The sequence below is a fragment of the Nycticebus coucang genome, chromosome 11 (genome assembly GCF_027406575.1).
Source record: "Nycticebus coucang isolate mNycCou1 chromosome 11, mNycCou1.pri, whole genome shotgun sequence".
NCBI lineage: Eukaryota > Metazoa > Chordata > Mammalia > Primates > Lorisidae > Nycticebus > Nycticebus coucang.
The window spans coordinates 39,215,741-39,230,993 of NC_069790.1; the positions used below are offsets into that span (position 1 = coordinate 39,215,741).

General features: G+C 38.3%; 1 protein-coding gene across 1 annotated transcript in view; it reads left to right on the forward strand.

The window, feature by feature from the left end:
• Window positions 1–6,093, forward strand: part of MACC1 (MET transcriptional regulator MACC1) — a 61,831-nt gene extending 55,738 nt beyond the window's left edge. Inside the window, exon 5 of the mRNA XM_053609535.1 lies at window positions 5,868–6,093. Within this exon, the coding sequence (XP_053465510.1) occupies window positions 5,868–6,080 (213 nt within the window). The 3' untranslated portion in view covers window positions 6,081–6,093. The remainder of the gene's footprint in view (window positions 1–5,867) is intronic.
• The last annotated feature ends 9,160 nt before the right edge of the window (window positions 6,094–15,253 follow it).

A 15,253-nucleotide genomic window follows, 5' to 3' on the forward strand; every position in this document is an offset into this window, starting at 1 on the left:
TGTCTTAAGAAAACGATAAGTATTACATGGAAATTCCTTCACCACTGGTAAGGTGAACAGAATGGTATTTCAAATCTTAATTATTTGAATTAGGGATTAGGCATAGTGATATTATTTAGTTTACCATAGTCTACTTTGTACAATTCTATACTTGTTGCTACAACCTTTAATTTTAAAAAGATATCCCATTTGAAATGGTGGAAGAAAGCAAATAAAGATAGTACAGTGAAATTCCTGGGGTAATGCTGTATTTCTGTGATTTTTGATTTAATTAGACCTTATATGTCTCATTACACCACTGATTGATATCAAAAAGTAATAATTATATTAGGTTAAATATAAAGACACTTTCAAATGGATTTAGAGATGATATTAGTAGACTTTTACTATTTCAGGTTTTCTTTATCATGGTTTATTATTGGAAAACATCAACAATAGGGATTTTAGAAAACCAAAGTCCTAAGAGTGGTAAGACTTAAATCAGCATCTATTGGAACTGCTTAATACGGAACTATATTTATGGCAATAACTTTAGTGAAGTGACTCTATAAAGCCAGTGACTCTGGCTTTATACCTAGGCGATCTGGATTCTTTTCCTAGATATTCAACGGTGATTTTGTTACTTACCTTCAAATACAGCCACAATTAATGTTAATGAAGAACCTGGTATGTGTCAGAAACTTTTCCATCCATTAATTTAAATACCAATGCTTTTATGGCATTGAGTATACTCCCTCCCCCCCGCCCCCATTTTCCAGGTGGGAAATAAGAGCCTAAAGAAATTTTATAGCTTATATAAGATCCTAGGGCTAGAAAGTTAATAGTCTAGATTTCAACCCAGGCTGTGTGCCTCCAAATCCCAAGCTGTTGCTGTTATATTTTCCTTTATTTGTCTTGATCTTACATTAAAAAATGATGACAGAAGCCAATTTTCTTTAAAATCAGCTTTCAGGTGTCACCACAAATGTGTTGGTGGTGGTGGTGAAGGGAGTGACGGTGATGGAGAGGCAGTGAAAACTCCTTCTGCCTAGGACTTGGTGAGAACGGCGCGAGCTGGACGTTTTTGCGATGTCACAAACAGATGCAGCAGCCGGGAACGGGTCCTCCATCTTCCTCTGGTTCTTCCACCAGACTTAGCGCACTGTCCCCAAACAGACTTTATCAAGAGAATTTCAGGTTAAGTTTTAACCTAGCAGAATCTTTCTCATGAGGAGATAGGATTTCTTCTCTTCTGAAGATAACAGCAATCTTATCTTTATGTAAACGTTTGTGCACATAATAATCACAGGTGATGTAAGGCTTATCTGGATATTGTAAGTGACATACTGCAGACAGCACACATGTAACACTCATTAATAAAGCAAACTTGCCTAAATACTTCCTCAGCTAAAGGTACTTAAAATGAAATGCAGCTCCCATAATTTTATGAAGAAAGTAGGTGGATTATTCATCCTTTAATGTGGCAAAATGTAATTATCTAAAGGTAGTTAAAACCAATTGCATTCTTATGCTATTCCTATTTTATGAGCTAAAAAAAAAAAAAAGAGAATGCCAGGCTAAAATCCGAATTGCTTTTGTTCATGGTGCCTTTTATTATCTAGCGCATTATCTAATGAGTCTTATTCGCTTCTGGGAATAAGCACTCTAAATTTGGAAAACTAAATTTTTTTGTGTCTCTATTCCTATTACATTTCTTTTGGCATCTGACTTATTACTTTTTCCTTGTTTCATTCCTCTTTAGAGAAGATAATCTAAAGAAAAGACATACTCCTTCCACACAAGTGCTAGGATTTGGAGAACTGCTCAACTTGATAGATGAAATACTTACTGATGCTGGTGCCGTTTGTCTAAACGGATCAAAGAACATGGATGAGAAATTAACCACTACGCTTTCATTAGCCTTGTGCCTGTTTAAGGATGTATTTATAACATCGTAAGATTAACATTAAAAAAATGGAAGAATGGAGGTCTAAGAACGCAGCCCATGTCGCAAATGTTTGTGGTAGAAATGAGACAGCTGAGAGAATTTGTTTTGTGGTTAAGAATAATTTAACAAAAATAAGCCCTCAAGAGCATGCTTTCCTTTTGGTTTGTTGAAGCATAAGCACAGAGTTTCTGCGCATCTTCCCTTAATCATAACATTGAGCAAGAGAGGAAGAACTATTTTTTTTTTTTTTTTATTGTTGGGGATTCATTAAGGGTACAATAAGCCAGGTTACACTGATTGCAATTGTTAGGTAAAGTCCCTCTTGCAATCATGTCTTGCCCCCATAAAGTGTGACACACACCAAGGCCCCACCCACCTCCCTCCGTCCCTCTTTCTGCTTTTCCTCCCCCCCATAACCTTAATTGTCATTAATTGTCCTTTTGATTTGTTGAAGCATAAGCACAGAGTTTCTGCACATCTTCCCTTAATCATAACATTGAGCAAGAGAGGAAGAACTATTTTTAAAACACTGAATAGAGGTAAGGTAATATAAACCTGGGAGAGATCTCAGCAGTCTCTCTGGAGGACTTAACTTAGGGAAATTATTTCTTCCACCTGTTTTATTCCTTGACACATTTCCAGAGGTAATGACTTGACTTTCTTTGTAATTTACTCCAAAATGTAGAACCTTTTATGATCTTGCTAGGTGTGTATTTTCAGGAATAATTTCTCAGAGTTTGTTGTTTGCTATTTTATGCAAGTTACTTTTTGTGTCTCTGCCCTTCACCCTTGTGCCTTCGCCATGGATAATATAAATTCACTTGGTTAGAAAACTAAAGTGAAATAAAATATTTTTAAAATGCTGAAGAATTAAGAGTGTATTTGGGGACTTGAATCCACCTATCATTTATCTATTTCACAAAGGACGAAAAGGCAACTTATTAGACTATTTATTGTATTGATGAAAGCTGCACTGTTAATCAAGTTTTGTCAAGGCAAAGTCCAATATAGAAAAAGTCATATTTACACACCTAGTAGCGATTTGCTTATTGGAGGAAAACAAAAGCATCGTTCCAAAAATTTAATATTTACCAGCATATAAAGTACATAACTATTGACTTAAGCTTTTGTTCCCATTTCTTCTCAATTCCTCATGACGACACTTGCCTGTCTAATTATGTCCCCCTACTCCATAAGGATTTTAACATCCTATTGTTTCTGTTTATGCCAAAGGAGGTTAACATTTCTTCTTGAGTATTTTATATGTGCTTTCACTTTAATTTTCATTAACCCTAAATTCTCCATCTTTCAAAGTTTGGATTTAAATCAAAATCTAGACCAGAGTGTGTGTAACTACCTTTCTCTTTTCTATGCTAAAGACCATGCTATAGTCCTTACTTATTCCTTGTTGTTACAATTTTTTTTGTAGTGGTAGTTACTCAATAAATCTTGATTCAATAAGTGACATAATCAATGAACAATGCTACATTTTGAATATTGTGATGATATGTGAGCTACAAAAGTATTTTACTGTGTTGAGCTCACCAGTGATTTCATATATGGAAGATCAAGTTTTGTACGGAAAAAATATTCAGTTTTAATTTGCTATAATGAGGAATAAAAATTGGATGTAAAAATTTGCTTATATTGTAATTCAAATAATGAGGTTTTCCAGTGCCCTAGTGTTTTTAGTCCAAAATTATTATACTCATTTTTAGCCAGATTAGATTTAGACTCCAGAGAACATGAAATGAGTTTATGGCAATATTCCTCCTTGTATTAAAGACTACTTCTTAAAGACTACTTCAAGGGACTCTTTTTTTTTTTGAGATAGAATCTCCCTATGTCGCCCTTGGTAGAGTGCCATGTAGTCACAGCTCACAGCAACCTCAAACTCTTGGGCTGAAGTGATTCTTTTGCCTCAGCCTCCCAAATAGCTGGGATAACAGGCAACTGCCTCAATGCCCGGCTATTTTTTGTTGCAATTGTCAATGTTGTTTGGCTGGCCCAGGCCAGGTTTAAACCTACGACCTTCAGTGTATGTGGTGGCACTGTAACCATTGTGCTACAGGCACCAAACCCTTCAAGGGACTCTTGAAAAGTTTTTATACACTTTCAAAGTTCTTAAATAGGGCCCAGAACTCAGAATTGTAACCAACTTTCTCTGAATTGCAAGAACTGGCTGGAACTATCTTGTGATTAGTACAAATGGCCACATTTGAGGGGATTTTGTGGCACTCTGTGTGAGCTTATGAGGAGATGTATCATTGGACTTTTTCTGAATGTGTAGTTTCTAATTTCTGCATCACCGGGATGTTCCCCACCCTCCACAGCTCTGAGAAGTTGCTTCCTGACTGTGCCTCAGGGCTTCTCTGTACACAGCAGTTCACAGCCCTGCTGCAGAACAATTGACAGGAAAGTGAATTGCTGTACCTCGAAAGTCAGTGGAACCATGTTGGCTGCTTCTGACTATAAAGGTTCTTGAATCTAAGGGCAACCTATATATTACCCCTTCCCAGTTCTTCAGATACCTGTTTTCTGTACACTTTTTGCTAATCTCCTGTGCCATCCCCATGTTACTGAAATGCTCTCAGTTACTCTTTGTTATGTCTCTAATACAGCTCTTATGAGACTCAATCACTAAGGGACTTAATCGCAGAAGCCTTTGGTTTAAACACCATTATTTTAAACAATGCATGACAAATAAAGTACCAGCTAGTCGAGTATCAGGGACTTTTAAACGAATGCAACTTGGAATGTAGGTTCCAGAGCTTTTACAGACAGGATATGCCCATTCCAGGATAATACATTTGTTTGGGTTTCTTAGTATCTGAACAGTGACAGCCAAGATTGAGTCTGACAACAAGGTTTTTAATATTATGACTCAACTCATCTTTCATGGCTGGCAACCTGTTCTTTGGGAGGTTTGGTTTCAATGTAAGTCTTCTGAAATACAGATGAGAGAATACCTTATTTATATTCTAACAGTGATGGAAGATAAAATTCTTTACAAATCTGATTGGGAAGGGTAAATCTTACATTAAAAAATTGAGATGATTTCTGTTGCTTCATCATATACCCTAATCTGGTATAACATTGATAATTATCTTTTATTCCTTATCTTACAGGATTGAGCTTTGTCAAGAGAGGTGAGGATTTGGAATGTTTGTGGCCCCTCAGGAATGCCCATTTGGAAAAATAACATAAAAATATGCTTTGAGTCTTTTATTTGGATTGAATCAAACATAATAGGACTCCTTATTTAGGTCTTCAATTTTTTTACTTTCAAGTGTGGACTATTTGGGGATATTGGAGGAGGGTGAAAAATCATATCCCAAGGCCCTGCTTCATGTGATATTATTGTTAAGCAAGGTTCTATTTTGAAAGAGCAATTCTGCATAATATTTAGCTCAGACTCTGTGTTCCTACATTTTGCAAGTGATGGAATCACAACTGAATTAGTTTAGTGAAACCAAAAAAGAAGTGAGTAATCAAGTTTATATTCCAAATATTCCAATTATAAGTGCAGGGCTCACTGCATTGCTTTCCTTGAGAAAATTCATTTTAAGTTCTGTGTGTATGTGTTGTGTGTATTCCTACAATTTGTCTTATTTGGTCTGCCTTTGTCTCTATTCTCTCTGAGCCTGGTTGCCTTGGTTACCATGACATACATGTTTGAATGCGAAGTTTCCCTTTGACGTACATTTATTTCTATGGAAACAATGACATCATTGGTATGGGTAGGTGCTTGGGGAAAGCAAAGTAGTGTTGAATATTGGTCTTTCTTTGACTCATAACGTGCATTATTAAAGTCATATCTGAAATTAGAGAAATAGATTTTTGCTTTCATTTTGACTTGATCATGAAGCTCCAAAAAAATATATTTCCTTGCTTTTCTACTTCCAAACTACTCCTATCTAATACTTTTTTTTCTTTATAGATGATGTGGAAACCTGCCTATGATTTTCTCTACACTTGGAGTGCTCATTACGGAAACAGCTACAGAGACATATTACAAGACCTTCAATCAGCTTTGGACAGAATGAAAAACCCTGTGACCAAACAGTGGAGAGACTTAACTGGAGCTTTAATACTAGTAAATTCTTTAGAGGTTTTGAGAGTAACTGCATTCTCCACCTCTGAGGAAGTATAGGAAGGAAGGATGGGAGCGGGAAATGATGGGGGAAAATGTGTGTGTAAGAAAGAATCTCAGAAAAGTATGGTACTTATTTTCCTCATGTTTGAAAATCTACCTTTTTTTTTTTGTTCTGGTGAAAGAACAGTCTAAAGATAACCAAGCAGGAGTTTTATCATCGAGCACATGTGTGTGCTTCAAATGAAAGCATTAAGCCCTCTGTTTCTTTAAAAGTCTCTTTTAATTTTCTTAACTTAAAACAAATAACCATTAGAATAAATGTAGCATCCAGGATCAAGTAGAGGCTCTCACCGTGAATTGGACCAGGAAGCAGGGAGGGAGAGAGAAGCAGCGAACACATACTCTCCGGGCCCAGCGACAGGGCTGCCTGCTTTCTACACCTGATCTCTTTGACACCTCAGTGGAGTTGATCAGCATTTTTCATATGTAGAAAACAAGGACCGGAGAGAATGCTCAAGGCTATATAACAATGTAAAATAGGTTTTCTGTTAGAAAATCCTGTTTCTATTTCTTAAAAAAAAAATCACACTACATAGCAGTAGTAACAAAATAAAATAAAAATGCATATTAAAACCCACAGAGAAATGGGGACTATTTCATTTTCATTGAAGCTTGCTCCTCTTTTTCACCATCTCTTAAAAGTTTGCCAGGAGGACGATAAGACTTACCAGAAAGCTGTTACCTGCGTATATGAACCGAGTGTTTTCATCAGCTTCCTCCAGCATCTTAGGACCGATTTGATCCTGCTTAACTTAGACGTTTTGTGCAGGATCATAATGCAAAATAGTTTAGCTCCAGGGATTTTTAATAACCATGGTTATTAAAAACAACGATCAGCTTCAAAAACCTGTAATTTCCACTGTTGAGTACAGCAACCTTAACCACCCAAATGCTGATATTCTTTGTGTGTGCAAGCTCATGCAAACAAGTGTGTGTGTGTGTGTGTGTGTGTGTGTGTGTACCAGAGTGTTTTATAAAGATTTTGGAAGACAACAATTATGTAGGAACCTGGGCTACTACAAATGCTGGCAGCTGGGAAAGTTCACAGAGATGATCTCACTCCTCTGTCAGTCCTCTGCTTGCCTGCCAGGGTTTATGTGTGTGTTTGTGTTTGAACAGTCCCTCATTTACTGTCATTCGGTGGACAGAAAGGGTGTATGTGTCTACTCTGTGGCAGACACAGAGGTTAATAATGGGGGGAAACAACATGATCCCCGACTTCTGCACTGTTAAGTGATAGATGATAAAGCAAATGACACTGTTACATGTAAAATGGCATTTGTAACCATAGCTTCAGTGGAAAGGTTGTAAGGTTAAGAGATACAGACATAGAGAGGTCATCGTATGAAATGAGGGAAGAGGTGTGATCAGGTGCATTTTCCCTGGGAAAGAAATGATGAGCCTGAAGGAGAACTAGGCATTGTTGCTAGTCAGGGGAGGAGGAAAGAGCTGGTCCCACAAAACACGGATGCCCTCAGCAAGGAGGGAGCTCAGGAGGTGCAGCCAGAAGGGGTAAAGGAGTGAGGATGAAGGTGGAGAGATGAAGGGTGCAGGGGTGAAGGGAGCTGAGGAGGTGCAGCCAGCAGGTGTGAAGGAGTGAGGATGAAGGTGGAGAGATGAAGGGTGCAGGGGTGAAGGGAGCTGAGGAGGTGCAGCCAGCAGGTGTGAAGGAGTGAGGATGAAGGTGGAGAGATGAAGGGTGCAGGGGTGAAGGGAGCTGAGGAGGTGCAGCCAGCAGGTGTGAAGGAGTGAGGATGAAGGTGGAGAGATGAAGGGTGCAGGGGTGAAGGGAGCTGAGGAGGTGCAGCCAGCAGGGGTGAAGGAGTGAGGGATGAAGGTGGAGAGATGAAGGGTGCAGGGGTGAAGGGAGCTGAGGAGGTGCAGCCAGCAGGGATGAAGGAGTGAGGATGAAGGTGGAGAGATGAAGGGTGCAGGGGTGAAGGGAGCTGAGGAGGTGCAGCCAGCAGGGGTGAAGGAGTGAGGGATGAAGGTGGAGAGATGAAGGGTGCAGGGGTGAAGGGAGCTGAGGAGGTGCAGCCAGCAGGGGTGAAGGAGTGAGGATGAAGGTGGAGAGATGAAGGGTGCAGGGGTGAAGGGAGCTGAGGAGGTGCAGCCAGCAGGGGTGAAGGAGTGAGGGATGAAGGTGGAGAGATGAAGGGTGCAGGAGTGAAGGGAGCTGAGGAGGTGCAGCCAGCAGGGGCGAAGGAGTGAGGGATGAAGGTGGAGAGATGAAGGGTGCAGGGGTGAAGGGAGCTGAGGAGGTGCAGCCAGTAGGGGTGCACTCTCCTTCTCCAGATGTCGAAGGAAGAGGTCACATTTGGGCCATTAAAGCCCTAGAATTTAGCAAAGAATGACACACCTTCAAAGTCATGTGGATGTGCTGAATCAGGATTTCATCTTAGGAACCTGAATAAAACATGTCCATTTGGCTATAAAGTAAAAGCAGAATCTTTTTAGAGCTTTTAATACACCCACCCTGCTGTATTTGGTATGCTGGCAATGGTAATTCGAACTAGGATTTAAGAATGATCTTTAGGGCTTCCAATATTTATGTCTGAGGATAAGAGAACACAGCTTGACCAAAGAGTTATATACACACATTCAAGGGCAGAATTTATTTTCAATTAAAGTAAATTCTGGGGGAGGACAAAAAAAAAAAAAAACAAGTTTAAGTTCAGAACACAATCATTTTTCTTTCTTTAGAACATTCTTGGAATCTTATTTACATGTCAACAAACCAGAGAATTTTGGGGAGAGACAGTAAGGAATTAATAACTGGGTTTTTCCAGGCTCCAAGATCTGAGAAGACAGAGATCTTGTTATCTGATTAGTGCAGTAAAATTAAATAAGTTATTCCAGATTTAGACTGCATCATGTATTGTGACCGTGGTTGGGAATTTTAAAAAGTTTAAAAAACATGATCTCTGCAATTTAAAGATGAAACAATGGTTTAAACATTAATTCATACAGACATATTTTATAATCTTGCAACAGATGTTTCAGAGGAATTTTAATACTGCATCCAAACATTTTGTTCTTATAAATATATACACATTTTTTTATAAATTTCTTCTACTTTACTAAATTTTATATATTTTCTTTTGCTATGAAAGATTTGCATAATCAGAAAAGATTAATGTAGTAATCATGAATGGCCTTTAATATTTGGCAGCAAGTCAACAAATAGGGCACTTACATCCCATCCTGGACATCATTACAAGCATCAAAAGCCACTAATCTAAAATTTCTTTAAGCATTTCAAAAGGGGAAAAAGCTTAGATGGTGGTTTTCAGTTCCTCGGTCTAATGCTACATGAATTAGGATAAGATTTTAGTTTAGTGCCCAGCTTGTGATACAATAATTTTTCTATGTAAGTCATAGATCCTCTGCTTCCTTCTGTTAAAGCTTTTTATGAAACCATTAAGGACATACGTTCCATAGTGTGTCATGGACTGCTCATACCAACAATAGGTACAGCACACTTTCAGCACACTTTCCTAGGGTGTAGAAAATAATATGTCAAGTTTGGAGCTTGGGGATGATTAGGATTCTAGAAGGAACAGAATACTAAGTCAATAAATGGCATTGAGCTAAGAAATGTTTCTGCTAGTAAACAGCTGTGAATATGTGATATGAACACATAAAGAGAAATACATTCAAAATTATGCAGTATTAAACAGTACTGCGATTGGAGGTTTCAAGACTTGAATTTTCATACTGTGCTACTACAAATTATATTTTCTATACCCTTTTTTAATATCTAAGGAGCATTTGAAGTAGTACAAAAGAAAAGGAAAATAATAAAAAATTAGGTTAATTGGAGACTTTTTAAATTAAAAGAAATGTTTTTCTTCTTATATGTAGGACCTACAAAAGTTCTTTCTCCTCCTTCCTTTTTTTTATTTTTATTAAACCATAGCTGTGTACATTAGTATGATCGTGGGGCACCATACACTTGGTTCATAAATCATTTGACACATTTTCATCACATTAGTTAACATAGCTTTTGTAGCATTTTCTTAGTTATTTTGCTAAGACCTTTACATTCCACATTTACTAGGATTCACAAATACCCTTGTAAGATGCTACTTTGAGATATCATCTAACTCCAGTGAGACTAGCCTATATCACAAAATCCCAAGACCACAGATGTTGGCGTGGATGTGGAGAAAAGGGAACACTTTTGCACTGCTGGTGGGAATGCAAATTAATACATTCCTTTTGGAAAGAGATATGGAGAACACTTAGAGATCTAAAAATAGATCTGCCATTCAATCCTGTAATCCCCCTACTGGGCATATACCCAGAAGACCAAAAATCACACCATAACAAAGATATTTGTATCAGAATATTTATTGCAGCCCTATTCATAATTGCTAAGTCATGGAAAAAGGCCAAGTGCCCATCGATCCACGAATGGATCAATAAATTGTGGTATATGTACACCATGGAATATTATGCAGCCTTAAAGAAAGATGGAGACTTTACCTCTTTCATGTTTACATGGATGGAGCTGGAACATATTCTTCTTAGTAAAGTGTCTCAAGAATGGAAGAAAAAGTACCCAATGTACTCACCCTTACTATGAAACTAATGTAGGACCTTCACATGAAAGCTATAACCCAGTTATAACCTAAGAATAGGGGGATTAATGGGATTTCTCCTCCTTCTATATGAAGTTTCCCCTGAAGTGCTGCTGTATGGCTAAGCCTGAAGCTCCTATCATTCTAGATGGGATAATCCAAAGTTATTTTCCAGAATAAAATGACACGTGGAAGGTTGGTTTCTTGCATACATATTTACTGGTCTGCAACAAAATAAGAAGTGACCACGTACACACAGGAAACTTGAATTTGTACATATCTAGCATCTGTTAGGTGTTTCAGATGTTCAGCATCAAGATTTCCCTGAATGTTGCAGAAATGCATGTGGCGTTAGCATGCATATTTTATGTTGTTTTCTATTTGTGTACCCCCGCCAAAAACGTTTTCCACCTAATAAATAATTTTGTGATCTTGAATAACAATGCCAGTTAACATATGAGGAAATAGAGATGGTGAGATTAGTGCTGGATAACAGTCATGCCAAAGGAGAAAACTCCACCATGGGCAGTGGCTTATGGCTTATGTCTACAATCCTCACGCTCTGGGAGGCAGAGGCTGCTGGATGGCTTGAGCTCAGGAGTTTCAGGCTACCCTGAGCAAGAATAACCCCATCTGTACTAAAAGTAGAAAAAAGTAGCTGGGCACGGTGGTGTACACCTATAGTCCCAGCTACTCAGGAGGCTGAGGGAGGGGTAATTAATTGAGCCCAAGAGTTTGAGGTTGCTGTGAGCTATGATGATGGCAGGGCATTCTACCCAGGGTGACAGAGTGAGACTTTGTCTAAAAAAAAAAAAAAAGAGAGAGAGAGAAAGAAAATTCCAGAATAAGTACTGCTGTTTTCTTAATGAGTACAACTTGAATAACTTTCTGTGCAAGACACTAGTCCAGGAGTTAAGAGCTGTGGCTTTTAAAAGCTTAAGCTTTGCCCACTAGTCCCCACGTAAACCTATCACTCAGCCTCCCTGGACTTCAGTTTTCTTATCGGTAACCTCTGATATTTCCTTTCAGTTTAAATGTCGGTGAACGAATAATGAGTAGAATATATTATGTTGTTATTTATTCATTTTGCTATGGGTGAAGAGAATGTGATTTAAGTGTTACAGTTTGAACACCAGTTATGCACATGAAAATAACATCCCCTTTGGTTCACACAAAGCATAGCACATACAGCACACATACCTAAGCCTAATAAGCACTTTATAAATATTTCATTTATTCTTTACATAACCTTATAAAATTGGTCATGTAATATGCACTGTTTTGAATAGTTGGTGACTTTCACCTAGACAGAGTATGATCACTGAGTTATGAGATAGAGGTCAGCAGTGCTTTTCCTGGGAGCCACTCAAAGTACACTGCCAAACATACTGCAGTCTCATTGCCAAGGTCGTAGGCTAGGTAATAGTAATGGTTGTGGTTCTACAACTTCATCAGCCGCAAAATAACCTGGAGGGGTTTGGGGAAAGACTATTGGGCTCCCTCACCAGACTTTCTGATTCATATCTATGAATGGAGTGGGGCTGATAACTTGCATTTCTAATAAATTCCCAGGTGATTCAAATGTTGCTGGTCCAGGGCCTCTCTTTGAGGAACACTGTATTAATATTTCCTTTGTCTCTATAGAACAGAAGAATCTTTGTTAAACTAAAAACTTTTACTTTTAGATGAGTAAAATTACATGTCATTAGAGAAAATATTTTATAAATTGTAAAAAGGAACAAAAAACTACTTTGTGTAATAGCTTGATTTATTTATATATAGTGAAATTTTCATAATGAGTTAATAAAAACCTAAAAAATAACATTTTTGATGGCAAAACTAATTAAAATAATCAAGATCTTTGTGTCTCATTTATAGAGTAAAAATATTTAAATAATTATCAGTTAGTGATAATTTGAAATATTTAATCAGCATAGTAAGATAATTTTACAAAATACATGTAGTGTTGCACTTATTTCCATGAAGTATATTTGGAGAAAGCCTTGTGTTTACTGGTTTGTCATTTCTTGAACTTCTTGATTAATTTTTCTTCATTGAAAATGTTTTCAACCATTATGATCAATGCAACTATCTATATGTCTCACTTTCACTGTAGAATTACAAACTGATTAAAAGCATTTGTTAATAGGTTGGCCAGATGTTCTTTTTCCAATGAGTAGCTGGCACTACTGTGTTCATCTTTTTAAAAATGGGAAGTAGTTTTCATTCTTTCTCCTTATCAGAGCAGTAAGATTCAAGTTAATTGTTAGTTGTTTTTTTTTTCCAGTATGTATTTAATGCTACTTAAGATTACTTTTTAAAACTACTAAGAAACTTCAGCTTGAGCAAACACAACAGTACTACCTCAAAATCTTCATTTAGCAGTTCTTTGGGGAGCCTGTGTCAGAAACATATTTCAAACTGACTTAAGCACAAAGAATTTACTGTATTTTACAACTGAAAACTCCAACAGGTCATTTTAGGTATTTCAGAATTTGGGGCTTGAAGACTGTGATCAAACTTGTTTTCTGTACACACACACACACACACACACACACACACGTGCGCATGCGCCTTTGATTACATTTGTCCCATACTTGGACTCCACAAACCAAGCTGCTTCATGGCAACAAAATGGCTGCAACAGCTCCAGACTCGCCTTCCTTCACATTCCAGTTTCAGGTTATCAGGGTTTTGTAATGTGTCAACTTGGCTAAACTAATATTTTCTAAAGTTCCCCTCACTGAATATTTCTGGTTAGAAGTGGCCACAAGAGAAAACTGTGTAAGATTTGTAAGGTCTCAGCCAAGCAGTGGTTATCGTTACTCCCGGAAGGTCTATATAGGTTGGGCACTGTCACAGTCCTTGGCTTAGTCATTGATGGGAACATCTGACTGTCCTGCAGCTACAGTTTCCTCAGGATCTCTTCCTTCCCCTCCTTCAGTTCTCCACCAGGCATGGAGAACTGCAGGGAGAGTTTCAGCAGAGACGGTGGAGCCTGGGAGAGACCAGCTTCGGTGTGAGAGACTGATAAACACAGGTTCAAATTGTTCCTCCTCCCCTCAAGTCCATGCCCATCTTTTCTTCAGTCTGACATATGACTTCTGGCTTAGCACCAGAGGGAGAAAAAGGAGCCAGACCAAGACTCTGACAACTATTCAAAAAAGAGTAAGATTGAATGACTGTAAGAAAACCTAGCCTACCTCTTTGTTGGTGGGTCTGCTTCTGGAACAAACCCTTACAGACAGGATGAGAAGATATTCTCTGATAACTCACCCTGAGTAGAGTCACTCTGATTGGACAATTTAGGTCTAATGTGCATTCCCCAGCCAATCACTGAGGGCTGTAACCATTGGTTCTTTGGCCAGGCCTAAATCACGGGTTCCTTCCTTGGCACCCCATCAAACCCATATGAGACCTTGGAAGTCATTGATCACCAGGTGAAATCAGGATCTGTTTCCTGAAATGGAAAGAGGTGGATGCTGAGGAGGCCAAGAGCAATTTTCCATTAGACTTATGACATGAGGTTAACCACAGCACCATTTCCTATACCGGGATACCTTTCTCCCTATGTGTAATCAAGAAGCTAGTCTTCTGAGTCCCTCCCAGGAGACTGGGCAATGGGCCCACTTTTCTATAAACTTCTGCACTAAATCAAATGCTAAGTAAATTGAGCTTCTCAGGCAGTATCCACCCTTCCACTTTATAAATTGCTGATGATATGAAAGAACCAGTTAAAACCCTGTTAAGGCTACAGGTACACCTGGCCCAGGAGGATGAGGGCCAGAGGTCCTGTTACTTTACTTCCTCTCAAGCAGGGCCCTTAACCCAGCGGATGCACTTCACATACTGCTGGAAAGAAGCTGACCAGAGAGAAGGACAGAGGAGGAGTTCCCAGAATGCCTACTTGAGAAAATTATTGAGTTATAATTGAGCGTATGACTTGCTGGTGAGAAACACCATGGCAAATGTCTTTCAATATTTCCTGAATGAAATTACAAAAGCAGATCCAAGGTCAGCGGTATTTTTATCTCTCTCAGCCACCTGACTTTCATTGTAGATCTTTATCTCCTCTTTCAACTAAATAATAACCCCTAAATGCTGCCCCAGGGGAAAGCAGAACAGTAATAGCCATGGAAGTGAATTAGATGATTCTAAGACATCATCAAAACATAGGGGAAAATGAAAGGGATATCACTGATGAAAGTGACATATTTGCTCTTTTTTAAAATATGTAACGTATGACTTCTGGTTTAGCACTTTATTAACATATAATTCACATATCATACAATGTCTGTTCACTTCTGCCCCATTTAATGTTGGTTCAATTATACTCATAATTTACTTTGCATGGAGAATTGCTCTTTGGGGGGGATGTGACCTTGTTAAAGTTTTTCAAGGTTAAGTATTCTGTGGGTTGTGGTAAAATAAAGAGATTAGAGATCAAGGTTATTCATTAGAAGAAGAGGAGCAAGCACTTGATATTACATTCCTAAAGCTATTTTCAAAAGGCTTCACTGAATGTTTGGAAGAAAAGTCATCTAAAGATCTACTTTGGTATACTTGGAGAAACTTCGCATTTCTTTC